The 27,865-nt window shown below is 49.3% G+C and overlaps 1 protein-coding gene across 17 annotated transcripts in view; it reads right to left on the minus strand.

The window, feature by feature from the left end:
• The window catches only part of Ablim1 (actin binding LIM protein 1), a 249,892-nt gene that overhangs the window by 98,997 nt on the left and 123,030 nt on the right, over nucleotides 1–27,865 (minus strand). For all 17 annotated transcript variants that reach the window (XM_060391704.1, XM_060391700.1, XM_021630990.2 and 14 more), the window contains 2 exons: nucleotides 20,764–20,898; nucleotides 795–978 (listed from right to left, as the gene is read on the minus strand). In XM_060391704.1, coding sequence (XP_060247687.1) covers nucleotides 795–901 — 107 coding nt within the window. In that variant the 5' untranslated portion in view covers nucleotides 902–978; nucleotides 20,764–20,898. Of the gene's footprint in view, nucleotides 1–794; nucleotides 979–20,763; nucleotides 20,899–27,865 lie in introns of those variants that run through there.

A 27,865-nucleotide genomic window follows, 5' to 3' on the forward strand; every position in this document is an offset into this window, starting at 1 on the left:
TGATTCATGTGCCCTGAGATCTGGGTAAAGACTCTTCTGATCAGTGGTGTGTAAAAGTTGTTCTCCATCATCTCTGATTGGTTAATAAAGAGCTGATGGGCTTGTAGCTGGGAGGTGAGGGCAGGAGCTAGGACTTCCGATCCCAGTTAGGGGGTCTCAGGTAGGCACCAGAGGAAGAGAGGAGGCAGCACCATGAGGACAGACAGATGGAGCAGAACCAGCCAAGGCGAGACTAAGATGGCAGGTAACACGGGGCACATGGCAGAAGGAGCCACCATAGATGGGGTGAAATAGATCAATATCTGCCCATGGAGTGCTTTAAAGCTGGTGATAAATCTAAGAGGTCTCTGTGTCATTATTTGGGAGCCAGAACAGGTAATACAAAAGCCTTTGTTACTACAGCCAAGGCTGTATAGTGAGACCCTGTTTCAAACAAACAAACAAGCAAACAAAGGAGACCTAAGGACTAATGATATGACCCAGGAGCCATTGCCATCCATCACACACTATGGTAACGACAGCATTTCATCTGTAGAAACAGGTGGCTCTCTGTATTAGCTGGGCAGGTCTTGCTTGCCCAGTCTCAAGCAATCCTCCTGCCTGTTTCTGAGTGCAGAGACTACAGGAAAATACTTCAGTGGCCAGCTAGGAGAGGCCATATGAATTATAACCACATAATCCTCTGCACTTCCAAATGAGTTGAGTCCTTCTAGGCAGCCGTCCATTCCCCACTGTGTTGTAAACAGTTAACTGCCTCTGTGGCAGAGCCGGAGGTTGAGAAAATGGCCACTTACTTGCAGATGGTACAGGCAAAGCAGCTGGGATGGTAGGTCTTGCCCAGGGCCGTGACCACCTCGCCCTCCACGAACTCCCCGCAGCCGTGGCACCGTGTCCCGTACATCCTCTGGTAGTCCAGGGTGCACAGATAGTCCCCGCTCTTTATGAAGAAGCCTCCCTGGGCCAGGTCGCAGCCACACACTGTGGAAACACAAGTTTACAAGTGGTCATCGCCAAATCTCCGGACAGCCTCTGCCTTCTGCCAGACGCTGGTGGCTCCCTGTGCTCTCAACAGTTTGGGGAGAAGGGGGAACTGGCACAAAGAGCTATTTGTTATTGGGCTCTGCCTTTTCTCCTGCTCCCCTCCCCTAGGAACTATGCAATATCTCATACAAGGAAAATCCACTGGCTGGGTTTTAATGGTCTCAGCGGCAAACAGTCAGTCTGTGATGGAAAGATATGCTGCATTCGGCCTGTCTCGTGCGCTAGCCACGGTGTCCCTGGCAGTGCCATCAGGAAAGGTGTCCACTGCTTACCCACACAGCTACCTGATTCGGGCCAAGATCACTGAGTAATAAATTCCTACTATAGCAACAGTGACAGCTGCAGTTTCCAGTGGCTTTTTGTTTTGTTTTGTTTTGTTTTTTTCACTTTGGAAATACCTCCCCAAAGCTACAAAGCAGTCAGGGCTTGAGATATCTCTTTGTGCAGTAAATAGAAGACACCAACTGTGTGTATGTTATGTATGGGGAATGAAAATGGGCAGGAAGGGAGGAAAGGGAGGGGCAGGTCCAACATAATCCAGACCTCATTGGAGATCTCAGGACATGCAAATGAGGACGCGTTGTTGAGTCTGGATTTTGGCATCCCTTTCCAAACCGCACAGCTGTGGATGACAGAGATGGTACAGAAAGCACAGACCTGGGCCTAATCTGCATGTTCAGACAAACTCAGGCAGGCCACAGCGTGTCCACAAATAAAGCCTAGAGAAGCCGCCTGATAAAGCGTACCTACTGCCAGATGCCGGGGACAGCGACAGCTAGAGCTCGGCCTCCCCACCCTGGGCTCTGTCTCCCAAGGTCAGGTGACTGCTAAATGGAGCAAGGCCGCCTCAGGCAGGGCATCTGGAGTCCTTTCTGACCTTTCTAGAGAAGTGAGGAAAGTGAGCTCAGTCACTAAAGTACTCTCTCAGGTATCTGCCAAAGCACAGAGTAGTTCAGACTGGTTCCCACGATTCCTTACTAGTCTAACGTACAGGCTCTTAGAAGGAGTGAGGTCATGAAACTGAAGGCGGGGCTGCAAGAGGAAATTAGAAATGAAACAGTAAAACTTTTCTAAACATGTGTGGGGCACCGTGGCACACACCTTTGATCCTAGCACTCAGGAGGCAGAGGCAGGTGAATCTCTGAGTTCGAAGCCAGCCTAGTCTACATGGAGAGTTGTAGGCCAGCCAGGGCTACATTTCTAAACAAGGAAGGACAAAATGAATCGAATTCAGATGTGTAGGGAATATGAGGCGTGGCCGCCCTCCCGTCAGGCCTTCCTGCAGCCCTGAGTCTCAGCACAGCACAAACACGCTCTTCGCACTGTGCGCGCCATCAGCCCCGGAACAAATGCACATTGCGTGACGCAGCTCCTCTCGGGTTCACGGCTACTGCGTGTTTCCAATCCCAGGGTTTTCTTTGTCTTGTTTCTACTGAACATGCAGCATTTCCTGCTCTTTAGAAGCATAATGATTTAATAATGGAAAACAAAGACATTTTCCCACTGTCGTTGCTCAGTGTGTATCAAATCAGCATCTTTGGCTCAAACTGTTTGAGAGAGTTTGATTTTTAAAAATTTCTGACTCAGTTGCTGACTTGAGCGTTACAAAAAGTAACCATTAAATGAATTTTGGCTTGAGATTAGGGCAGAATTCTTTAATAATTTCTGAAACGGCCTCAAACACACTTATGCTATTTTGGGTGTATGTTTATGCAACGTGGTACTCTCAGCAATGATTACAAAATCAAAATATTGATGGCGTCAGGAAAACCCTGAAGACACTCTTTATCCTGTAGCTCTAATATCCAGGCAATATTCAATTCTTTATGTAAAAATAAAGAAGCATTATTTTACAGTGTACAAATCCATTTTAGACCTTAAAACATAAAAACATATTATAGCAAAGAATTGTTTTATGACTTATTATCAGCAGATGTCTGGTTTATATACTTAAATCTTTAGCTACCCAGACTAGCATAAGAAGTTCATGGGTGTTAAGGGGTTAGAGTGGGAAGAGGCTGGGACCCCCAGTCTAATGAAGCAGTGTTAACAAGAGAGCTCACGCCTAAGCTGCCATCAGTTAGAACTCTCAAGAGTCAAGACAATACAGAAACCACGCATGTGCCTTCCACCTGGACTCCAGGTCCTGGTTTAGACCAACATTCCACAGCTCTGATTTACTTCTTGAAAATTATAATGTAAGATGATGGCCAGAGACCCCCTGCTGGAAACTAGCCGCCCCATAAATGACACTATGACTATATTCCCAGGACAGCTTCTTCCTCCTGTAACTGCTGGGAAGTTTTCCTGCAGCCACAGTTCTCACTGGCTTCCTTTTTACCTACACAGTCTTGCTGGGAGCTCAAGAACTAGCCTAGGTCTGGCCACAGATGCTTAGAGCAGAAACAACCTGGGGAGTAGGCCTCATCGCTGAAAGTCCTCTTCAGTCATTTCATGGGTGTATCTTCAAGGCTCCAGAGCACTGTGGCCAGGAGTCTTTATCTGTACTCTTTTGGATTCGTTCTTCAGGAGCCTGCCAGCACAGTGTCTCACATAACACAGGGAATAATTTGGTATCGTTAAGCTGAAGTCCTGCCTCATACTTGGCAAGTGCCCACCAATTTTACTCCTGGGAGTCATCAGCAGTTCTGATGACTCACTTGTTCCTCTCAAGCTATTTCTCATAGCTCTGAGATGTGGCAAACAATGTGCTCAGATTCAGTGTCCCCTTTGCTCTCCATCCGGTCATGTGGGCTGGGAATAAAAATCACAGGTTCTTCATGAGAAGACTCAGGTGACCTTCATGCTAACGCATACCACAAGGACCGTCTCAAAGCTAATACAAAGTTCTTCAACAGTCCTTTCTGCTGACGCTCACTGCTTCCTCAGGGTGCCTCTGTGTGGGTTCCTCTGTCTGCCTAACATGGCTTTGTGAAATTGACGCATGCTGTCTTTAATTAAACTGTAATTTCACGAACTTAGCACAGCCTTACAAAACGATTTTGCAACGCAATTGAGAGATGACAAACGGTGCCCTGCTGAGATTTGATCTGGCTTTCCTCTGACGCTCAAAGCCAAGCCAGGTTATCCAAACTGTAGCATTATTTACAGTGGTTTAGATGATTGGACAAACAGTGTCTAAAGGGGCAGGAATCTATGACACGCACGGTGAAGCTAAGCCTAAGGCTAGAGTGGTGATGACGTAATTGGAGGCTCTTTCCTCTTTTCTATCTCTTCCTCCTCAAGGACCCTAAACACAGAGCACCCCCACAGACACCATTCCCTTCCCTATACAATACAAGGCCTCCCTGTGGACAGACCTCACCTACTTTAACTCAGTTCTTGAGCACAGGATTTCAGTCAGCGGTCTCTGTGACTGCGGGCTTTAGACCACGGCTGCAACTGAGCAGGGACAAACAGTGTGCCTGCCTCAACCACAGCCTCTTCCAGCGCTCTGCCCTCTCAGCTCCTCTGTGCTACCCCCACTGCTGAAAAGGCTTCTGGGCGACTCTGCTCCCCATCTCAGAGAATCTCTAGCAGCATCCATTTTCTCACTCTTACACCAACATTTTCAAGCAGCCACAGAGCCCAGGCTAGTTCTCCAGTGGACAGCTTTGGCATCCTTTCATCCCCCTGCTTTCTTGCCATCTTTTCTCAAACCCTGGCTTCATCCTTGCCCTCACGCATAAAAGTAATTGTATTAAAACAGAGCTTGTATTGTCAGGAAAAGAATTCGCCAAAAACAAAAACAACCCCAGGACAGCCTGAACTCCCCTCTGGAACTACAGAGGGGTGGACCAGCCATCCTTGGTGATTCCTCAGTAAGTGAGAAGAACAAAGGTCACAGAGGAAAGGACTTTAAGAACTCAATTTTTACAATTCCACATATGCTTTTATAAACAACATGAGTGAGCTCACAAAAGAGGACTATTGAGTGGACTCTCAGAAAAGTGAAGAACAAAATAACTTTCATATGCCTGTCACTCCATTTAAAAAAAAATCCTATTAGTTGTGACAGCATGCTTAGAACAGTTAACTCTCCATGTCAGTTGTTTTCAGGTGGACAGTTCAGCAGCTTATGTGTGCGCACACGCGAGTGGCATCAACACAATCCACTCACAGGACCACCGTCTTCTTGAGGAGCTGAAACTTGGTGCCCGTGAAACAAGAACTCCATCCCTGAATCTCTCCAGTTCCCTGGTGGCCAGCATTCTGCTTTCTGTCTCAGGGAAGCTAATTTCTCAGAGTACACACGTGTCAGTGGAAGTCCGCCTTTAATGGTCATAACGTCCTAAGAGACTCGGGTGGTGGGTAGAGAGATGGCTCACCCATTAAGAGCAACGGCCGCTCTGCTAGACCCACGCTCCAGTCCCAGCACCCACATGGTAGCTCGCAGTCCCGGGGATCCAACGCCTTCTCTGGCCTCTGCGGCCACCGGGCACATGCTCACATGCAGGCAAAACACCCACACGTACAAAATAAAAAAATAAAACAATTTTTAAAAAATTAGAAGAATCTGGGGTCAAGGCTGAAGAGATGGCTTGGAGAGTGAAATCTTTGAAGGCTCCAGCTTTGGCTCCCAGCCCCCGCATGAGGACTCACACTATCGTAACTCCAGTTCCGGGGGATCTGATGTCCTCTTCTGGCCTCCGTAGGTACCACACCCGTGTGCTGTATACACACAGGCAAACACTCATACACATAAAGTAAAAATGAGTGAATCTTAAAAAAAAAAAAAAAAAATTACCCAAAGCTTGGCCACAAAGAAAAGGGAAGAAATCCCATTCTTCCAGAGTTAACCTGGGCTGTAATTAGCAGCCAGGGAGTCATTATCCAGGATGCAGCTCTTGACCCGAAGGCCTGGATTTTGGATTCTGGTGCCTGCTTTGTGGTGAAGATGGCCACCAGTTGGTTTTATCATCCTGCTGGAGCCTGACCACCCCTCCCTTCCAGACAGCCATCTTTGACAGTCTTTCTGGAAGGCTGACACATCCGTGCCTCAGTTTGCCTGCAGGCAGCTTTCCTGCTGCAGGCTCTCTCACTGGTGACCCCTGTGTGTCCTTGGCACACTCATCCTGTGTTTGTAGCACAGCTGTGGACATTACACACATGGCTTTCTACCGAAATACCTGAAAGTGGACATTAAACGGATTTCAGAACAATTTTAAAACACTTTAATTACTTTAAAATTTTGTGTGTGCACGCCACGAACATACTCACGCACACACAAATGTGAGTGTCAAATGTGTGGGTGCCCACAGAGGCCAGAAAAGGGTATCTGGCTCTGGGGCTCTGGAGTCACCAGCAATTGTGAGCATCCTGATGTGGATGCTGGGAACTGAAAACTTGTCCTCCGGAAGGACATCAAATGCTCTCAGCTGTTGGGCCATCTCTCCCGCCCCATTATCACGTTTTTATTTCTTTTGTGTGCATGCGTGTATGCACAGCACACCATGCGTGGAGGGCTCGGGTTCTGTCCTTCCAACCAGATCCTGAGGCTCAAACTGCAGGTGCCTTTTTCCACTAAGTCATCATCGGCTCTTAAATACTTTTTAAAGGAGCTTTAGTACCTTTAAATGACAGAACAAAGCGAATGTTTTACATCTACAGGATCATAGGATAAATACACGGTGAGGTTAAATTCAAATGGAAATATATACATCTTAGCATTAACATTCCAAAACCCCCACAGACTGCTCCCGTTAAAAGCCCAGGCTGCGGGCACCAAGGCTCCCTTCCTGCTCCCCCAGCGGTAAGGTCTGCCCACAAACCCACACCTTGGGGGTGTCAGGCTCTCACATTCACACCCACAAACCACCGAGTACAACTCACTGCTGAAGTGGGGAGATGTAGATCCAAGAAATTTTTACATAAAAGTTGTGAAATTAGTACCAGGCACATTTTTAAAAAGCTTGAATCTTAAAATAACGAGTGAACGGGAGCTGCTTGGGCTGTAAAATTAACCCAGCCCAGAAGGCGAGGCGAGCACGGAGGCGGCAGAGTGGGACAGCTGAAGGCTCGGGGAGAGGGAAGCTGTGGGGCCACAGAAAATCCACACTCCTGGTGTTCCACCCTCCCAGCAAGGCTTCAGCTAACAAAGGTTTTCTGGAAGGCGGCACACTGAAAGCTGAAGCCCCTCCTCCATCAGCAGCTAGGATGCCCCTCTGTGCCCTCTGTGCCCGCTGCTGCTTGCAAGTGGGCCTGACCAGTTTAGAGTAAGAGAGGACCAGGGAACCAGGGCCCTTAGGCACTTTAATGGGGGCCAGCAGCCTTTGGGTCCTCTCTTTACTTTCTAGGGAAGGCGTTGTGCATCTAGTGTCCAGGCTGCAGTGAGCCCATCACAGGACAGGAGCTGGGGCTGGGGCTCAGTGGCAGAACCTTTGCTTAGTATACACAGGCTTTAGGTTCAGCATCCAACACTGCCACAAAAGAATCCGCAGGGAATGGGGGGCCTTTATGAGCATTCCTGCCTGGAGCATGGGGGTACAGCCTGGGCTACCCTTTCCTTTATGAGCAGGCAGGCTTTGTGCTCTGGAAACTCTACATTCCCCATGGCGAGGTCAAAGCCTGTCCTGCCCTTCCTAGAGCAGATCACCACGGCTTCCTGGGTAGCGGAGTGCTGGAGCCCCACCCCCCATCACTCCTGGATTGTCCTTGTGAATACCAGATGTTTCTTGTCCCCTTCCTCCTCCTACTTCAATCGAATTTTTTATTTATCTATTTTCATGGTTTGCTTTGTGGGGATTGAGTCTCCTCTACAAAGTCCATATTGGCCTTGTCTTCTCTAGGGGGCTCAGGCCGGCCTAGAACCTACACCAATCTCTGCACCTCGGCCTCTTCAGTGATGAATCTGCAGACTTGTGCTTCATGCAGCGATCCCCTCTCCTCCTGTTGTGCATACATGTGAGGTATACACGTATGCAGTGTGTGCACGTGAGCACATACGTCGGAGACCAGAGGAGGATGGTGGTTGTTTGTCCTGCTCTGTCACACTCCATCTTACTCCTCTGAGCAGCGTCTCCCACTGAGCCTGTAGCTGGGCTGGCAGGCAGCCAGCCAGCCCGATGATGCTTCTGCCTCGCCTCTCATGCTGCTGGGTCACGGGCCGCGGGTCCAGACTCAGGCCCTTGTGCTTGGGCAGCTCTTAGCCACAGAAACATCTTCCCCGCCCTCCTCCCGTGAGCTCTTATCTTTCCTCCTCCTTTGTGGTCTTCCTCACAGATCGTCTTTATCAAGATGATGATGGTCGCCTCTAATGTTCTGCTGCACTCAGAGGCCGATCCGTGTCACACTGTCCATTCCCGGGCTGAAAAGCTGAGCAATGAGCTTGAAGCAACCCCAAAAGCTAGCTCAGAAGGGCCACTGCCACAGCTCAGAGCTCAAAATAGCTGAACGACACTCACCAACAGTGAAGTGCGGGGGCAGCCCCTGCCAGAAATAACCTTTGCAAAAGTGCCGGACTCAGATGCTAAGCCTCAAAATGGACTGTAATTGCTTTTCATTGACTTCTAAATGCACAGCAAAATCAATAACCACTCTGGGAAAGAAGTTCCTCGCAAGGTCAACCAGACAGTAAAATGGGCTCCAAAGCAATGCTTTTGGGGGTTTCCAGTTAACTCGGAGTTTGAATATATGATTAGCAGGGATTAGAAAGGAAGCTTTTAGAACCTCTGCTTGTTAATAAAATCATTGGCAACATGGGTATTTAGAAATTGTTGTAGAATTTCATATGCAAACAAACTGCTTACAAGCAGCTCAAGAAACAAAATTGTCACCCAGAGTCCAAGAATGAGCATGAAAATCATTTACCATCATACAGATGACCTTCACACAAGTGCTTAGGGCTAAACATGAGCACAGGAGGTAATGTGGGTGGGGGGTATGGCTCACCTATGGACTCCTTACCTCACAAGCATGGGACTTTTGTTTTGATACCAAATTCTAAAGGAGACTGAAGGAGGGAGGGAAGGACAGAGGGAGGAAGGGGGAGGGGAAGGAGGGAGACAGGAAAGAACAGAGAGAGAAAAAGAGAGAAGCTGTTTATGCTTAAAATGAGCAGTCTTACTTATGACCAGGATTTAAGTCTCATGGTAGGCCATACCTTTGGATTTTGGACCACAGGTAAATGTCAATAAGATCTCAGTCTCCATGTCCCTTCCACTTTCTTGGCCCCAGACTGAGCTGCTCCCTCTCTGCCTCCTCTGAAATCCTGTGCACCAAGGAGGATTGCAGAGAAAGGTCCGTGTGTGTCTGTGAACTGACCCTACAGATAACATAAGGAGACAGAAACGTGCCAATCACCAGGAAGGAGAACTGGCTCCCACAGCGTCCATCAGACCTCCTATGGCCTCCCTAAGAGTGACAAGGCTCTGCTCTGTCATCTGATCTTCTGGCCCTTCCCCAGCACCAGTGCTTAAACCCAGTCCAGCCCGTGCTCCCTGCATTCCTGTAATTCTGCCAGCCCCTGTGGAGGCCATTAACCCTGCATAGTGTCCAGAACCCACTTAGATCTGGCCTACAAAGGAGGAGGATGCTCTTTCCCACCTACCTCCAACCCACACCTCTGGTACCACACTTTTAGAACCCAGAACAATCAATTTTGGCTCCTCCTAAGATTTCTTGAAATGCTACTTCGTTGAAAGCTCTGAAGACGCCTCTTCTTAGCATTTCTCTATAACATATGAGAAACGGGAAACCATCGTCTATTGTCCCAAGTTCATAGTGATCTAACTAGGCTTCTGGTGTGGTGTGGCTGGAGCCTAGTTTCCTGGGCACAGTATCAGGTAAAGGACGTGGAGCCTGGCAGCCTGTCTTTGCTCCTGAGTGGTGACTCAGCTAATCCCCACCCCCCTTTGCTCACATATCTCTGTGACCTGGTGGCCACAAGGACAATGTCTTCAGCGCACCTATTTTGGGAAAACGTGTTCATGAGATCACTCTGAGCCCTGGTGATTTCTAAAGCTCTAGAAATGGCCTGACACTCCCAATGACCCCATAACTCCCTCTGCCCTTTAAATACAACCAAAATGTAAAATAAAGTTGTTTTCTTTTCCATATGAATAGAACAGAGAGTCTGTGTATCTCTTTGCAGCCTTCTCTCCCAGGAACCCCAAGTTTCAGCTTTGCTGTGCTCTCCAAGCCGCTTCTGAACCTCTGGAGCCTGATACTGAGTACATTTCAGCAACTTGAGAGGCTTCCCCGTTAACTGCTAGAGGTTGTGTTAGAGTACACTCGATGCTGTGCTAAGCAGTCCCAAGAAGGTCCCCACCACAGAGAGCAAGACTGACCCATCAAGTGCACTGTGAGAAGAAACAAGAACGAGCCAGCAGCAGGAGCAGCAGGACTAATTAAAGCACAAAGACCATTTTAAGAAAGTAGCTGGTGCCAGGCATGTTGGTCCAACTGGGATTCCAACACTTGGGGTTGAAGCTGGATAATCCGAGTTCAAGGTCATCCTAGGCTAGGCTCCACTGAGAATGGGCATGATACCTGCCTGGGCTACACAAGACCTTGTCTGAAAAAACAAGCTGCCAGGTGTGGCAGTGCACGCCTTTGACGCCAGCAATCAGAAGGCAGAGGCTTATCACAAGTTTTTCCTTGGAGCGCCAGCTCCCGAATGATAGGAAGATGTTTTATTGGTTATGAAAGCCTGGCCTCAGCTTCTGCATGTTCCCCAAGCAGCTCTTGACTTAGACTCTCCCTTTTCCACTAATCTACATTCTGCCAAGTGGCTCATCACCTTGCCTCAGTTTCCTCAGATTCTTTCCCAGAATTCTTATCTCTACCGGAAGTCCCGCCTATCCTCTCCTGCCTCAGCCATTGGCCATTCGGCTCTTTCTTACACCAATCAGAAGGTGTTGGAGGGAGTCTTTACAAAACATGATGCAGCTATAGAAATAACAATGCAAAGTCTGGCCTGTACCAGCTCTCTGCGGGCACAGAAATCAACATTTGAGTACTACAAAGATGATCTTTACACAGTGCATAGAGATTGGCCAGCCTGGTCTGCACAGTGAGTTTCAGGATAGCAGGGTCTACGTAGAGTGACCCTCACATTTAAAAAATTAAAAAAAAAAATCAAAATAAAAAAAAACAAAAAGTACATGGAATTGGGTATCAGACCCTCTAAAAAAGAAAAATAGGAAAGGTCAAAGGGTTTTTGACAACTCACATGATGGTGGGTTGTTTTAAGGAAATCAGAGATTAGCTCTTTTCCATGTAAAGTTGGCAAATTTGGGGGGAATGTTGTTTTACACTGGCTCAGGGGAGGAAAGGCTTATTTGGGCTCACAGCTCTCATGTCACACTCCATCACTGAGAAGTCAGGACAGGACCCTGGAGGCAGGGGCTGAGGCAGAGGCCAGGGAAGGTGCTGCTCACTGGCTTGCTGCTTGCTCCTCACGGCCTCTTCATCCTGCTTTCCTGCACTGCCCAGGAGACCAGCTCAGGGCTGGCTCCAACACGGCGGTCCAGCCCTCCCACATCACTGCCAACATGCCTGTAGGACAATCTAGGAAGGAGCTTTCTTAATTAAGTGTCCTTCTTCCCAGATGACCCCAGCTTGTGTCAAGGCGACAAAACGTTACAGAGCACACCAGCTGGTCCATATGGCCACAGCCAGCTTTTTCTGTGGGTGCTGGGATCTGAACCCAGGCCCTCACACTTACGCAGCAGGCCGTTTCTCACGGAGCCATCTCTCCAGCCCCTCAGAAGGAATTTTTGACGAGACAGACTCTGCTGACAGATTGGATATTACAGAAAAAAAGAAACAGAGGACTTTCTTAAAAAGCTACCAAAAATATCATTTTTTCACTCCCTTTAACAGATAGTCGTGGCAACTGTCTACTGAAATGCAATTCTACGGGAGAATGCCTGCCAATACTACCCCAGCAGATGCTCACGTGATCTGATATCTTCCACAGGCAGCGCACAGAAATCTCAAACGACATAACTAAAAATAACATAGAAAACTTGCTCCATTTCTTTGAAAAAAAAAAAAAGCTACTTAAAAGTGCCATCTTTAAAAAGTTTTTATTACATTGTGTGTGTGTGTGTGTGTATGTGTGTGTGTGCGCGCACCACAGCACATGTGTGGAGGGCAGAGTACATCTTTTGGGAGTTGGTTCTGCCCTTCTGCCACGGGGGGTCTGAGAATCTAATTCAGGTTCTCAGGCTTCCTGGCAAGGGATCTCACCTACATCGAGCCATTTTACAGGCCCTAAAATGCTATTTCTTTTAAGTGATCAGAAGACCATTATAGCTTCCTTCATTCTTGTAAGAATCTTTCTGTCAAAATTGATGTCTTTGTTAACCGTTGCCCCTCCCACCTCTGTCTCCCGAGCCTACTGTCTGAGGTGGGCCACAAGATGTACCTTCCTTCCTGTCTTGGAGGGTTATCAAGTTTGCTGGAACACGCACGATTTATGGATACCTCTCATCTGTCCATCGTAATAATCACTGACCACTAAGCTCTGGATAGACTGAGAGGGTGTGGCTCTCACCTGCGCCTGCCCCTCTTGTCCTGCTTCCTGCCCGATTCCCAGGATCCCAGGCCTTACAGTACCGTACACAACACATGGTTGACCGTGAAGTGTATCTGAACCCTTTGCCGCAGCTGGCGTCTTGTGAGACTGTGGGACCCTCAGGAGGGAGACCCTTGCTGAGGAGGGGAGTTTCTAGGGCCTTGAGGTTGCTTGGCCTGGCCCACTTCTTGTCCAGTCTCTGTGGATGCTGTGAGTAGCTGCCTCACACTCTTGCCTCCTTCCCCTTGACGTGGTGGCCTGCAGCCCTTCCTGTCAGGTGCTTGGTGATGACAATAAGAAGAGTACTGCAGTGTCCTCCCACTCCCCCACCCCCCACCCCAGTAGCCCAGGACTGTGGCCTGACCCATGGCGGGTGCTCTGTAAATATTCCACATGGCCAGCACATGAAGGCATCGGTGTTCTCAGGCTTACTAATGCAAACAACGAGGTGATTTTTAGTAAAGGAAAAAAAACGTATACCTGTTCTTTGGAAAATGAAGCCTATCTTGGCTTTTTCTTTTTGTTTTTAAATAGCAGCTCAAACTCTTCCTCCTTGGGGGGGAGGAACAGCCTAGTCTGCTACCTCTCCCTCCCCTTGCCACACACACACACACACACACACACCTGTGGCCTTCATCATTTTCCAGCAAACCACTAAGAGTGGATGAGCCACCACGAGGGACAGTCAGTAGAGATAAGAGTGGTGCTTGCTCACAGCGGCAGCTGTGGGATGTGGAGCTTGGCAGCCGGACTCCGGAGCCACAGACATGGCAGGCCCTCACGATGATAAACCTGGTCCTTTCCAGCAAGGGTGAAACCATAGTTGCCTTAAGCCATATATGGGCTTATCTCTCTTCCCACATCGCAGAGGCTCAGCTGTCCTCACAGTCTCACAGGACCATGCACAGGACCATGCTTTTGTCTGTATGTTGTTCAGCAAACACATCCCTCCCAAGACCAGCTCGCCTCTTTTCTGGGTGAGAGCTCCTGTGGGCCGGTGTCTACACAGTGGGGCTGGGGTAGGACTGTTGTAGGGCAGGGAGATCTGTGCCTTGCTCCTTCTGATGTGCCGAGAGCTCACAAGCATGCTTGGACCCTGGTCAAGCATGTTCTCCCCTTGGCAATCTGGCTCATTCCTGAGTTCCCTGTAGTGTGAGGCCGTGAGGGGTGATAAAAACAATTCTTGGGAATTTCCTTGGCTTCCAGGGTCATGGCTAATCAAGCAGCTAAAATATTCTTTAATTTTTTCTCTTCATGAACTTCCATTTTCTACCCACTATCACTTCACCAACTTAATCTAGTTTTTGGCCCAGCAAAGCCTGGCATATAAAACATTCACTTTAGGAGCTGATTAGAACAACAGTAGCCACAGAGGTACTGAGCAGCAAGGCTGGGGAGGAGAGCCGCATGCTGTCTTATCTCCCAGAACCAGTTTTACTCGGCAGGACCACACTTAAGAAAGCGCCGAGTTTAAATCCAAACTACCTCCAGGAGCTGTCAGACTTTACCACACAGAACCCCCAGATACACCCTTTGGATGGGATTCTGATGAGCAAGCCAGCAAGCAGCACCATCCATCTGCAGCAGCTCCTGCCTCCAGGTCCTGCCCTGCTTGAGTTCCTGTCCTGACTTCCTGCAGTGATGGCCAGCGATATGGAAGTATAAGCTACATAAACCCTTTTCTCCCCAACTTGCACTTTGGTCATGGTGTTTCATTGAGGCAATAGAAACTAAGCCAATTGATGCCAGGATTGTGGGGTATTGCTGTGACAGAGCTCACCATTTCTTGGGGCAGATTATAGAAGGACTTTGGAACTTTGGGCTGGACCAGCTGTTGAATCCCGAGAGCACTGTAGAAGACAGGCTCCTGCCTTGTGAGGTTTCAGAGAGAAGTCTAAAGACTTTCCCAGTCTGTTTGCTATTCTGAATTAAGATTCTGTTGATCTGGTCAGCTGAAGCTGAAGAGTCAGCTATAATTAACAAGAGACCAGCTCCGCTGAGGTGAAGCCTTTGCTGGGACAACTGGGGCTATGAAATTAGAGGCCAGTGAGAGGAAACCAGCACCTCTGAGGTGAAGTCTCCTGGGGAGTGTCTCCTCGGGGTCGACACACACAAGCTGTGATTCAGAAGTGGCCGAGGTTGTACCTTGCATTGGTAGCCAAACTTGGTAGCGTAAGAGCCACCCAGTTGGTACCAGTTTTGAAGAGGTCAAGCAGAGCAGCTGAGGCTTGGCACTGTCAGGCCAGGAGAGGCTGTTGGTGAAGGCCCAGGGCTGAAGGGGGCACACAGAGAAGTTGAGGTTTGGTACCACGAAGAGAGCCTATGAGAGGCTGTTGGTGAAAGTATAGCCAGTTTCCGCAGAAGACTCCAGCACTTTGGAGATGCCCGTACCCCTGGGCTGACCACCAAGGACAGCAGCAGGGAGCGGAGCCAGCTGGAGCCTGAAAGACAAGCTGTGTGTGCTGCAGAGGGCAGAGGTGCTGGTTTCCTCTCACTGGCCTCTAATTTCATAGCCCCAGTTGTCCCAGCCATGCAAAGGCTTCACCTCAGCGGACCATGTTGCCTTACCCAGCGCTTGGGGCTGAACCCAGGGCTTTGCAAATGCTGGACCGGCCTACTTCCCACCTCGCTTCAGCCGCAGTGCCGCAAGGTCTTCCCAACTCAGCCCTTACAGCTGAGGGAAGAGGGAAATGCATAGCAGCTCAATAAATCAAAAGCCAGGGACGCTTGTCTACATAGAAACAATCTAGGGGAAATACTGAGAATATCAGAAAGAAATATTACACAGTATAATTAAATTTATACTTCCGTGGACTTACAATGTATTTCTTTGTTATAAAGAGCTTTGGGTTCATGACATTAGAGGGACTGAAAAAATAAGTTAAGGATAATACTTTTCTCACTGTGTAAGAAATCTCATGCTGCAAAGCATAAAAAACAAACAAACAAAAAAACAACTTCTTTCCCCTACTCCCAAACATTAGCTGCAATCAAGAGTTAGTCTCCTAGATGTAATAATTTAGAAATAATGATCTGTAATTAGTGCGTCATTTAACTATAAACATTTCGCTTAGTCACATTACAGATATTATGGAGTACACGTACAGTATATTTCAGAGAAATTGTGAACACGATTCCAGCTTAGACCTTAAAACTGAATATTTGAAAAGATTTGCATTAATTTACGTGACAAGATAACACAGCGCTCTGTGAACAGGGACAGGCAGATGCCTTTGTCTGCTTCTTCTTGGATGTCTCTGGCCAGGCTCCAGTAGAGGGCACGCGCCATAGTAGTTAGCGTGTGCTAACTCCTGCTGACAGGCACTCACTATAACATTTCCTAGTGGGCTGCACAGTGTGTTAGCTGTTCATTTACAAACGGTGTTGTGGGTTGGCATGCCCTGCGCCGTCAGCAGTACACAGGCAGAAGGAAATCCACCTCCAATGATCTACCAGATGAGTGAGAAACGTTAGTTCAAAAATGGTAGAAAGAGCGGTGGAGCTTGGGTCACCTCAGCCTTCAGTGCTCAGTAACTTTCCCCTTTCTTCTTCCTGTTACCTGCCAACACTCGCTCTGCAACAGAAGTTTATTTCATTCATTCTGTGACATATCCTGGGAAGTGGTGCTTTCAAGGAACCCCTCGACATTTTATTCAGTCTGTGATACTGTTCTACTGATATGGGTGTTTCAGTTTCCACCTTGCTCCTGTGTGGTTGTGGTCAAAGCCCTACAGGAGAATCAGAATCCTCAAAACAGCCTCAGGGCATTTATCGCCACGTGAGTGTGGACATGGTGGTTTCTGTGCAGCTCATGCTCCTGGAGGAATGGCTCCTAGTAAGGGGTGTGTCAGTGCTGGGCACTTCTGAGTATCTTTCACGTGTGAGTTGAAGTTCAGTTCCATCATATGTTAGATATTTTTATTTAGTACTTTGATATGTTAGCCATCATAATGAGTCTTGTTTCTCTTGGTTATTTTTAGGGTAACACCCTAGATTAGTTTTTTTTTAATACCAGAAAATTCTAAAGCATTTACAAAAAATGTATCTGCTAAGCTACCCTAAGGACTAAGAGAACCAACCTTTTGGCCAAATCTGTTTCCAGTGACACTTTGGGACTCTGCTTAAAGTTTCAGCTCCTCCCTCTGTGTTCTCTGTGACCCAACAACAGCCAAGTCTCATGCTGTGACTTGTGTGGCTCTTACGTAAGGAGTCCAGTGTCCTCTCTCTTCTTTCAAGCCTCCCCCCCCCCCCGCCCCTTAAAGCAACAACCATTCATCTTTTCTTTTCTCTGTCACAGGGATCTTAGTCCTTTCTAACCACAGAAAACATCCTTGCCACACTCAAGAAATAAAGCTCTGTGGACATAGTGTGCATGTGTGAAGGACAGCAGGGGGCGGGGTGAGGTGAGAGCAGGGCAGTGAGAGTTCACAGTCAGCGCTGAGCTGGCTTTTACCAAGAGTGTGTTTGGCACATGTTCCGGCCCCAAATCTTCCACCCCAAGATGCTGGCTCACCAGCTGTCTGAACAGCACAACCAGATTCCAGCTGTACCTGGAAAAACATGAAATGAGTGTAAGGACTGAGCTGCAGTCAGGAGTGGGTAAGAAAGAGGACAGTGCTTCTGAGGTGGCCACTGCTGCCCCCTACAGGCCCTTCATCCTGAGAGACATCTCTGTGGAGAGTTGAGTCCTACCAAAATGGCAGCAGATGGAAAAATGGTCCTGTCTGTACAGGATGTTTGTTTGTTTCTATAAGTCTAAAATTGCTCTACACATGCGGTCTTTGAATTGAAAAAAGAAAGGAATGGGGCAGGAGAAGTGGCTGAGTGGGCAAGGCACTGGTTTCTCTTCTAGGGGACCTGGGTTTGGTTCCCAGCACTCATATGGTAGCTCACGACAGTCTGTAACTCCAGTTCCAGGGATCTGACACCCTCTCCTGGGCTCTGTGGCAATTGCACAGATGGATGTACAGACTGGCAGGTAAAACATCCGTATGCATAAAATAATTTCAAAATTTTAAGGAGAAAGAAAGGGAGAGAAGGAAGGAAAGGATGAAGAGGTGGAAGACAGGCCTGGTCAGTGAGAGGGTAACTGGCTGAAATGCCCGAGCACAGCTTTCCCCTCCATGCCATTTCATACTATCCCTTCCCCCGTTTCTCCAGACATTCAGCAAAGCCAAAACCAAACAACCAACAAACAAACCACAAAACAGCAGCAGACCCCAGCTACCCCCAGCTGGGAAACAGAGGCAGAAGAGTAATGGCGCCAGCATGGGGGAAGCAGTGCTTGCCCTTCCCACAGGAAGCCCAAGAATTTGGAGTGAGAGCCACGAGAACGCAGGCCTCAGACAGTCTGTGGAAGGCTGCTGTCCAACGTGGAGACCACCACCTAGGGTGGCTTTTGAGTACTTGAAACAGGACGAGGCCAAACTGGCATGTGTTAAGTAGGGTGAAAAACGCCAGATAGCTCAACAATTTATGCTAATTAAAATGCTGTTTTGACACAGATAGCTAAATAAAACATAGTATGAAAATTAAATATAATTGTCCCTTTTTGCTATTAGAATGCTTTGAGTTGCACACATGGCTTTGAATCCTGATCTATGCAGCTCTGGCATCTTTGGGAAGCCACAGATCCCCTACAGGGTGAGCTTCAACCACCTCAGTAGTGAAAGATGGGCCCAGAGGGTCAGGACACGCTGACAACTAAGCACAAGGAGACAGACTGACAAGAGTGGATGGCTGGTTTTGCTTTAGCGACTTTTTGTTAAATTGCCAAATAAATAATTCCTCAGAAATAGGCACATGCTCTAAAAACAGGATCCAGTCTAAGAAAAATATTCATCGCTTCAGGGAAACATTTACAGCATGAAACAAGGTACAAGGTACAAATTTCCAACATAAAGAAGCTATCCTCAGCCACTGGATTTAGGCCAGGAAACAAGAAAAAACGAGGAACCACCAAGAGTGCTATGTGCTTGAATCTCTCAAAGTTCCCTAGAAATAACAGACACATGCATGGCTGCAGCCATTTACATGCTGCATTTATTTCATGCCTTATCTATTTCTTGAGCCATGTCTCTGGAAATTCATGAGCAAAAAGCTGAAGAAAAAAAAAATACTAACTCCAAGTTATCCAAACTGGTTGGGACCAGAAACCATTTCTCAGCCATGTTATGTAGGAAGCCTCGTTCTTGGGTTCTGTACTGCATGCATCTATGGTTTCCAGCCGATGGCCCGTGCATGCTGCAGATCTAAGGAGATGGAATCTGCACTAAGTCACAGAAAGACGCGTGACTTGCTGAGACCACATTGCTTCAGGCACATCAAGACTCTGGCTGACAGTGGAGCTGAATAGTCGTCGCCCGGGAACAGCTGACCCAGGCTCTCCAAGGATCAGCGAGGGCTCTCCAAAAACCCCAGCTGGCCACACTTACTCCAGCACTTCATAAGGAGGATCAACTAATCCCTGAATATTTTATGTGTATTAGAACACTTCTTTTAAATAAATTTAGTTTATGTGTATCTTTAATGTAGACACATGGTGCTCTGTGTATATAATAAAATCATCACTATAGTTAAATTTTTTTTTTTTTTTTTTTTGAGACACGGTTTCTCTTTGTAGCCCTGGCTGTTCTGGATTCACTTTGTAGACCAGCCTGGCCTCGAACTCACAGTGATCCACCTGCCTCTGCCTCCTCAGTGCTGGGATCGCGAGCGAGCGTGCGCCACTGTGCCCAGCTTACTATCCTTGAACTAGTGAGCATTCCAGCAGCTGGCAGAGTCACACAGCTCCTTCCTGCGGCAAGAGCACTTGCAATGAATGCGTGCACAGACTGTGCCTGTAAGACGTGGTTAACCATCACTTCATGTTCGGCACCGAGCTGACACTATCTCCTACCTGCCCTCCTTCCAGCTTCTCTCCTGGAGAGCTTTAGTGCGGTAGGAGAAACCAAGTCCTAAGAGGCACCCTGCTCTTTCACACACCCTGGTTACTCCCTTACCAGCCACCAGGAGCCTGTGGGCAGTGAACAAGTGGCTGAGGTGGCAGGATGCTGACAGGGAAGCCTGGTGTGTGGCGATAAGGTGTGAGTGCAGGGAGGTACAAAGGGAAGCAGGGAACAGGCTCAGCGGCTCCTGTTCCTCCCTCCCTTCATCACCAGCTGTACATAACATGTGCACAGACACTTTGTGAACTCTGGTGACCTGTTTCTCAAAACATGCACCAGGGGCTGGAGAGATGGCTCAGTGGTTAAAAGCACTGGCTGCTTTTCCAGAGGACCTGGTTCAATTCCCAGCAACCACATGGTAGCTCACAACTGTCTTTAACCCATGCAAACAAAACACCAATGCACATAAAATAAAAACAAAAACAAATTTAAATAAAGACAGGTATCAAGTGCTCTTTGCCTGCTTTCCCTGAAGTATGCTGACCCAGCATTCCAAAGCGCCCAGACTAACTATCCAACCTTGGTGAGCTGCAGGACAGGGTCCTGGAAGTGGACAGCAGTGTTTGTTAAGCTGCAGGACAGGGTCCTGCAAGTGGACAGCAGTGTTAAGCTGCATCATGCAGAGCTGCTTTTCTGCTTAATCTTTGCTTCCCACCATGCACCAGTGTGTACACACACTGACTGAGCAGCCAACCCTTCATTTCAAAAGCTTTGTGTTGTTTCTATTTTATGTGTATGTCTGTCTACATGTCTGTATGATGCATATACACGATGTGTTCACTGAGGCGCAAAGCAAGTGACAGATCCCGTGGAACCACAGATGACCATTAGCACTATCAAGGGCTGCTGGGAACTGACCTGGGTCCTCTACAAGACCAGCAAGTGCTCCTCACACTGAGCCATCTCTCCAGCCCTGAGAATTCATAGTGAAAATTTCCAGTCCTCCATAAACACTGCATAACAAAGTTACATTAATAGGAATCTCTTCTTTCATAGAGAAAAAAAATAGGAAATATGAAATCTCAAAACTCCATTTTCAATGTATTTCCACAAAGTCCCTCTCCCCTCAGGTTCAGAACCTCAATGACTGCCCCAAGGCTTTACCTTGAAAGGGTTTGCTGTCTCCCTGAAGTCTAAGCTACTCGTAAACTAGAGGTGAATGCGTCAGGAGCCTCTTAAAACATGCAGACATCACTGGGGCCTGTGGGTCCCGACGGCCACACACCCCTGAGCAGGATGCTGGAGGTACTGTACCTTTGCAGGTGAAACATTTGATGTGGAAATGCTTGGTCTGGACACGAAGCACTTCGCCCTTGCATGGCTCCCCGCATTTGTGGCAATGAATGACAGGCTTCTCTGAGGAGTGGTGAGGGTCTTGGGGGTGGACCACTGGAAAGAAACAGCAAAAGGTTTAGTTGAAGAGGAAGCATTCCTAGAACGCTGTCTTTACAAGGATGCATGGCAAAAGAGCCACACGGCCTCTCAGTAAGCATGAGCTGGGCGCACGCACCCCATCCCACGACCTTGGACCCCAAGACCTTGGCTCCACGGATGCATGGGTCAGCGGAAGCCTTAAAGTCCTCTGGGGACATACAAGCTTGCTCGTCACGGACCTTCCTGTGTTCTGCCTCAGCTTTTCAGGGACACGCACTGGGTCATGACAAACACAATCTTGTTCCACTTGGTATTTTGCTCTCAGTTTGTGACATCTTTTTGCTGACTTAGCATGTTCCAGGAGGAGGCTCTGTAAATCACTGGTTCCTTAGAGATGCTACCATTTCTTACAGTCTGTTTGGTTTCTTTCCTAATAGTATTTCATGTCCCAGCTCCCCTGTCAGAGTAGAATGCTCATGAACTGGTAGACACTCGGGCAGTGTGGGACAGTTTCTCTCCCATCGGTGAACATTTCTCACGTCACCAGTGAACACTCTCTCTCCTAATGTGGGGACTTGATCTACTGGAGGCCCATTACAGGACTCTCATGGTGTGCACAGTTCTTCACACACGCTATGAGCAAAAAACCTTTAAAAGTAACAGCAATCTGGGCGGCCTGGATCCCTCTGCTCACGACCTGCTTCCTTGCCTGTAAGGCAAAGGGGACTGGAGCAGGCCTGGTGCGAATGAGGGGCTCACGGAGCAGATCCTCTCGAACTCAGAGCACAGTTTTCAGAAATGGAAGGTTACTTTGGCTGCCCCGGCCTCAGAGTAGGGTGCACAGCCTGAGCTGCAGAGGGGTGGCAGGGAGGCAGCGAGGTTTGAGCCAAGCATAAGGCTTGCATTTCCTTGGTCAGAGAGTGTCATTATCGTTGCTGATGAAGAGCCCTGGAGTCCATGCGACACTTGATCAACCAACATAATGAGCAAACGGCATTTTTAAAAGCTTGTCAAGTAGGAAAACTGCGCTGGGCAGGTAACATGAGACCACTAAGACCCAAGGCAGAAAGACCACTGAGAGCTCGGTGGGCGAGGCGCTGGCTGTGTGCTGTGGCGTATACAGTGGCGCATTGTCCTGCACGGAGCGTTCCCCTCTCTCATTTTGCTGAAAAGAGTTTGGGCAAGATGGTGCCAACAACCAGGTGCCAAGCCGGTTTCTGGAGAACAAGGCTCTTGTTGTGAGGTTCTGAGAGCAAGCAGGTGCAGCTTCAGGCTACACCGTGCCCCGCCTCTCACACCTCTGCTGGGGTCCCAGCATCCCAGGCGACCTGCATTCCTGTATCTACCTGACAGGCTCTCTCTTGAAAGCCCGTATTTACCTTCAAGTTCATATTTTCTACAGGAATTAAGGAGGGGCTCGCATGCTATCAAGTTCTCTGAGAGCAATGTGCCACAGGCCGAAGATCTATTCCCGTGGGCGTTAAGAGAAAGTTCAGCCCACAGCCCGTCCCCGCCCCTCACCCCACCCCTTCCCACCCCTCCCCCATGCTGATGGGGACAGGCGCGGCTTTCGCTTTCCCCAGTGGATCCTGCGCTGGCGCGCACACCTGAGTCATTTCATTCCTGTTGCCCCACCCTGGCCTGGCGGTGGGGTGAGCAGCGCCGCCCCCTGCTGGTGGGTGAGGAGGTGCTGCAGCCTGCGCAGGGCAGCAGCTAGTGTGTGTGTACAGGTCCACACCTAGGCCTCCTGTGCAGACTGTCAAGGCAGGGCAGGAAACTTACAGGTAAGCCATCCAGTCAGCCAATTTTACACGCTGGAAGTAACTTCCGGAGAGAACACTGACAGCACAGGCCATGCACCGTATGACATGCATGTGGCAGTGCATGTCTCCAGGTGGCCCAGCACCCTGGCCACCACCAAGGTAACTGTGCCGACCCTAGAATTCTAAACCCTCGTGGCTCTGCTTCGGAAGGAAACGTTACCTCATCCACAAAGGCTATCATGTGAAAGCTAAGGAAAACTAAGAAAGGCCGGTGGGGCCTCCCAGAGAAGCCGGAACCCCCAGACACACTCAGTGAGAGGGCATGTGAGTGTTGCATGGAGAAGAGTACGGAGGTTCCAACCGGCACACCGAATATGGGTAGAAACCCGGAGGAGTTGAGATCAGTGGACACACAATCTGCTAATGGCCAAGAAGTCGATGAGGAAAATGCAGCCTAGCCATCTACACAAGGGAATAGTATTTAGCCATAGAAAAGAATGGAATCTGGCCTCTTACAGTGACAGGCGGCACCACACGAAAGAATGAAGGCCAGGCGCAGAGAGACACAGGTCGGCTGTTCCCAGACATACCCCGGGAAGGTGGACAGGGCAGTCGTAGTTGTCAGAGCCTGGGGATGATGAAGAGGGGATGGTTGACACTTCCAGGAGTGTTGCTGGTGTGAGGAAAGCATGTCACAGCACATCAGGGTAACCATGGTTGACACTGAGCATTTCAAGACAGCAGGAGGGTAGGACGTGACAAGGGACACAACGCAAAGGGACAGTAAGTGTCCAAGGCGACAGATGTGCCACGCACCACAGTCCGCTCATGCAAATACACGCAATCGTATTGAAATGCCACCTGTACCCCCATCACTACGTGTTGGCTAATAATACCAATACCCAGGCATGGAGTTACTCGCCTCGAACCCAGGCCTGGAGCGGCTGAGGCAGGGGGAGAAATTCCAGGCTAGCCTGAAAAACACGGTGAGTCCTTGTCTCAAAACCTAAGGCAAGCAATTAACAAAAATAAATATTTTTTTTAAAAAACTCTCCATTTGTGCATGTGCAGAGATCAGGGATCTCCTTCTAGCAAATTGCTCAAGCATTCTTACCCACACTCCCGATGAAGAACTCTAGCATTTGTTCCTAAACAGTGGTTTTACTTTTTAGTTGTGTGTGGGGGGGGGGGGGTTGTGTAGCAAGTGCAGTGTCCATGGAGGCCCGAGGAGAGCAATGGCTCCCTGGAGTGTGAGAGGTAGCCGTGGGATGCCCCACATGGGTACCAGGAACCCCAACTAAGGTCCTCTGCAGACCAGCGAGGTCTTAATCCCTGAACCACCCTGCCTTGAATGTTAGCCTTCTTGTCATCGAGGAGGCCTGCTGAAAAAGAGCACAACCCTCCAGACCGTCCCCTTCCCCTGCGGGTGTGTGCTGCCACAGCCACAGGAGCCTCTCAGGAACATGAGGACACAGGGCATGCCTAACAGAGAGCGAGTTTACACCTCAGGCATCCCAGCCTCCTCCTGACTCTACTCATGCTGCTAAGTCAGCCAGGCCGACTCACAGTGAGAGAAGATGTCTGCCTCCTCGGTGTCTCTGTGGAGGTGAGGAAAAGCGCCCGATCTCTCAAGATCTCTCCCTCTCTCTCTCACACACACAGGTGCACACATCCGTATGCACACATCCTGACACACACACACACACACACACACACACACACACACACACAGTCACACCACAGGACAAAATCGATGCAGACAAAAGGACCTTCTCCTTTCACAAGGCGAGCAAAGATGTTCTGTTTCTATGGCTGCCTTTGAAGGTTTGGGTGTTACCAATGGAACGGCCATGTTTGCTCTGCTGCACCCTGAGGTGTGCAGAGCTGCCCATGGCACACTCACGGCCGTGCTGCACCCGCAGAGTTGGCTGGCTGGCGCCTTCGCTAACCTTCACCCTGATGCCTCCATCAGAGCCTGGGCGGGCTCTGCTTCTTCTACTGATGGGGAAACTGAGAAATAAGAGCTCATGTTCCTGTCCCTGGCTGGTGTGCCCTTTGCCCGAGGCTTCGCCACTCTCGCCACTGCTTCTAGAGGCCAGTGATTTACCCCGGAAGGTGAGGGTGTGCGTGCAGGAGCCATGAATGCCTCCCACAGCTTGTTCACCTTATTGGCAAATAGGAGAAGTGGAGGGAACCCCAGCACACAGTTGCACACTTTCTGAAGAACATGAAGAAAAGAACCTTCCCTGGGTGCAGACTTCTCCAGGGCACACTAACAACCCTGCCTACTGCAGCCACACCCAAGGGGCTGCACACTCACTTTCACACTCAAGTAGACTGAGCAGGCACACCTGTAGCACTCAAGGGCTGTGATTAGATGGCGTGACACTGAGGAGACCCCAGCTGCTCGGCATCCTCACACAGAGGCCATCACGGAGCCTCCTCTGCGCCCTCCAACCGAATCCAGAGCTAACCCCGCTTTGCTTGCCCATACTTGCATGGAGATGACAGGACTAGGGCCTGTGAAGAGGCTCATGGGAAATGAAACGTGCCAGAGCTGGAAAAACATGGGCTTTGTCCTCTGAAACATTCAGAAATATCCATACCACAGCCCACCTCTGCCTCGATGTGACACAGCTCGATGGCTTTGACACTGTCATACCGTCTTCCCTCACTTCACTCTCAGAGGTCTCCATGGGAAGAACACAGGATCCAACAACCTACTTTTACCAAGAGACCAAGGAAGACTCAAAAATGCCGTGACTCACTCGAGGTGACACAGACAAGACGGACAGTTGGCAGCGAATCAAGGAACAATGATGCCACTTTCCCCAGCTCCCACTAACTCCTGTCCACAGTCATGTCCCATCCTCTGCTGCCAGCCAAAGCCAGGCCCTCTACCCCTTGCTCGGTTGCTGGAAGCTTCCTGCTCCTGCTCGGGGCTCTCCTCTCGTCCCCGGAGCACTTCCCAAGGGCCGTTTGCTCACGGGCTGAACGGCTTCCCACTCTGTGGCCGTGTGTGGGCTACTCTCTCCTCCTTGGGGAACAGTGTGGGAAGGGAGAGGAAAGGAATAGCTGTGCTGTGGAGAAAGCCAACATCAGTGCGTACAGTGCTGCGCCATGGTGACAGGATGGCCCTCTGATATTATGGGATGGAGTCTCACTTTCTGTGTTCTTTCCAAAAACAACAACATCATAATCTTACTCAAATCCTGAGAAAAATCACAAGAGAGGGAGAGACAGACAGACAAAGTACCACCCAGTACTCTTCAAAGTGCACAACCTCATTAAAAATACAGAAAGTCTGTGAGACTACCACAGCTGAGAGAAAGCCAAGGAGAGACACGTGATGGCTAAATATAACAGTGCACTGATGGGCTCTCGGTACTGCCGAGTGAAGCTCAGATCCTTCATCAAAGAAGCTGCTCTTTGCCATAGGTGAAGGTCATTACAAAACAAAATCACAACTGGTCAAAGGCAGAGAAAACTGACCATGGTTGGGGAGTGCAGCTTCTGAACCAAAGCTCAGGAAACACCGTCGAAGAGGGGGTAGAACAACTGCAAAAGCCAGAGGCCCAGAAACTGTGACACTGTGTCTCCTATGACGTCACAGCAACATGGCGGCCTCCACAAGAATACCTACAGACATACTGGCATGGAAGGGGGAAATCGTATGGTGCCCCGCCCACACAAAGAGCCACAGGTTACTAAAGGATGCTGAGGGCCCCAGACATGAGCACCCTAATTGGTTATCCAATCCCAAGCGGTCGGCCCTGAAATCATATACATATTAGAAACACTAAATGGACTGGGTAGGTGTATTTATATGTTTACATACAAGCACCGGTGACAATTAAAGAAAAAGAGACCATGGATCAGGGAGGAAGAGAGGAAAAGAAGGGGGAAATGATGTAATTATAAATTAAAAAAAATTTATAAAGACACTTTAAATATAAAGAACAGGGCCCTTAGTCGATGGTGCAAGGAACATTGTCTGGCTCACTACAACAAAGATCAATACCTACAGGTCAAGAACGAGGGCAAGCGGATGTGAGCTTACTGCATTAGAGCTCAATACCCACACTCTAATTTTTTAAAAAGAACAAAACTACAGAAAACCTCCACCAGCTCTCCGATGACAGCACATCAAGGTTCTCTGCAGGCGTGAGGGATGCCGGTACAGTAGCCGTGGAGGTGGCTACCGTGGAACTCCGTGGCTGAGTGCTTTGTGTGGGAGCAGTTCTGACCACGCCAGAAACCAAGCGCTTGAACACTGTGCAAGGGATCGTCACACACATCTCTCTCGAGCCGAGCTGTAGGGACACTTCTCCCAAGGCCTCCAAGTACGCTATACACCCTGCTTAAAATGGCTCCTTTGTGTCCTCTCTCCAAATCCAACCTGACTGACAAGGTCCAGACTGGGACGCCCCAAGTTCTGACACAGCCTGGGCTTTGGAGATAGCATAGAGGGGTCAGAGGTTTCCTTTTCCATATCCTTTCTGACCGATTCTGCTCAAAAACCACAAAAAGGGCAGGGGGTGCTTATGGGGTCTTGAAAACTGCCAAAGCACAGGGGGCAGGCCACAATCTTCACAGCAGTGAAGATTCTTTTGTGAGGAAAGTTCTGTCGGAGTTGAGGAAAAGTGCTCCAGCTGTGTGGCTGGAGTCATGTGACCCACAGGACAGAAAGAGTGCAGAAAGCTGTAAATCGTCAGCAAACAGGAGTACAAAAACCTCTTGGTACGTGAGTCTGGAATCTCTGGGCACACACGGCCCTTTGGTCTAGCTGCTGACTGTCAAAGAGGGAATCCTGGCTGGAGTCACAGCCGGAAGGCTGCACGGGTGCGGCCTCCTAAGGGCCTCCCGGATTCACCTGTCTGCACACGTGTGTAAGCAACGTGCAGGTGCACATGACCGGGCGCACATTCAGAGGTCAGGGGGCCACTCAGGCATCACTCCTCAGGCCGTGTCCAGCTCTGCTGCTTCAGGACACGGGCCTTCCGGGACGCAGCAGGCCGCCCAGCCACGCAGCCTGAGGCCCCGGCACACCGCGGCCTCCACTAGTGTGGGCCTCCTGGCCTGGCAACGCTCAGGCTTCACGCTCTGAGTGAAGACTTCACCAGCGGAGCGCCTGCTCAGGCTCCACTGTTAGCAGGCCCTTTCAGTGTTACTGGCACCATCATTTCCTGTTGTCTGGGTGTCCCCCAGCACTGACCGTG

The sequence above is a fragment of the Meriones unguiculatus genome, chromosome 1, assembly GCF_030254825.1.
Source record: "Meriones unguiculatus strain TT.TT164.6M chromosome 1, Bangor_MerUng_6.1, whole genome shotgun sequence".
Taxonomy (NCBI): domain Eukaryota; kingdom Metazoa; phylum Chordata; class Mammalia; order Rodentia; family Muridae; genus Meriones; species Meriones unguiculatus.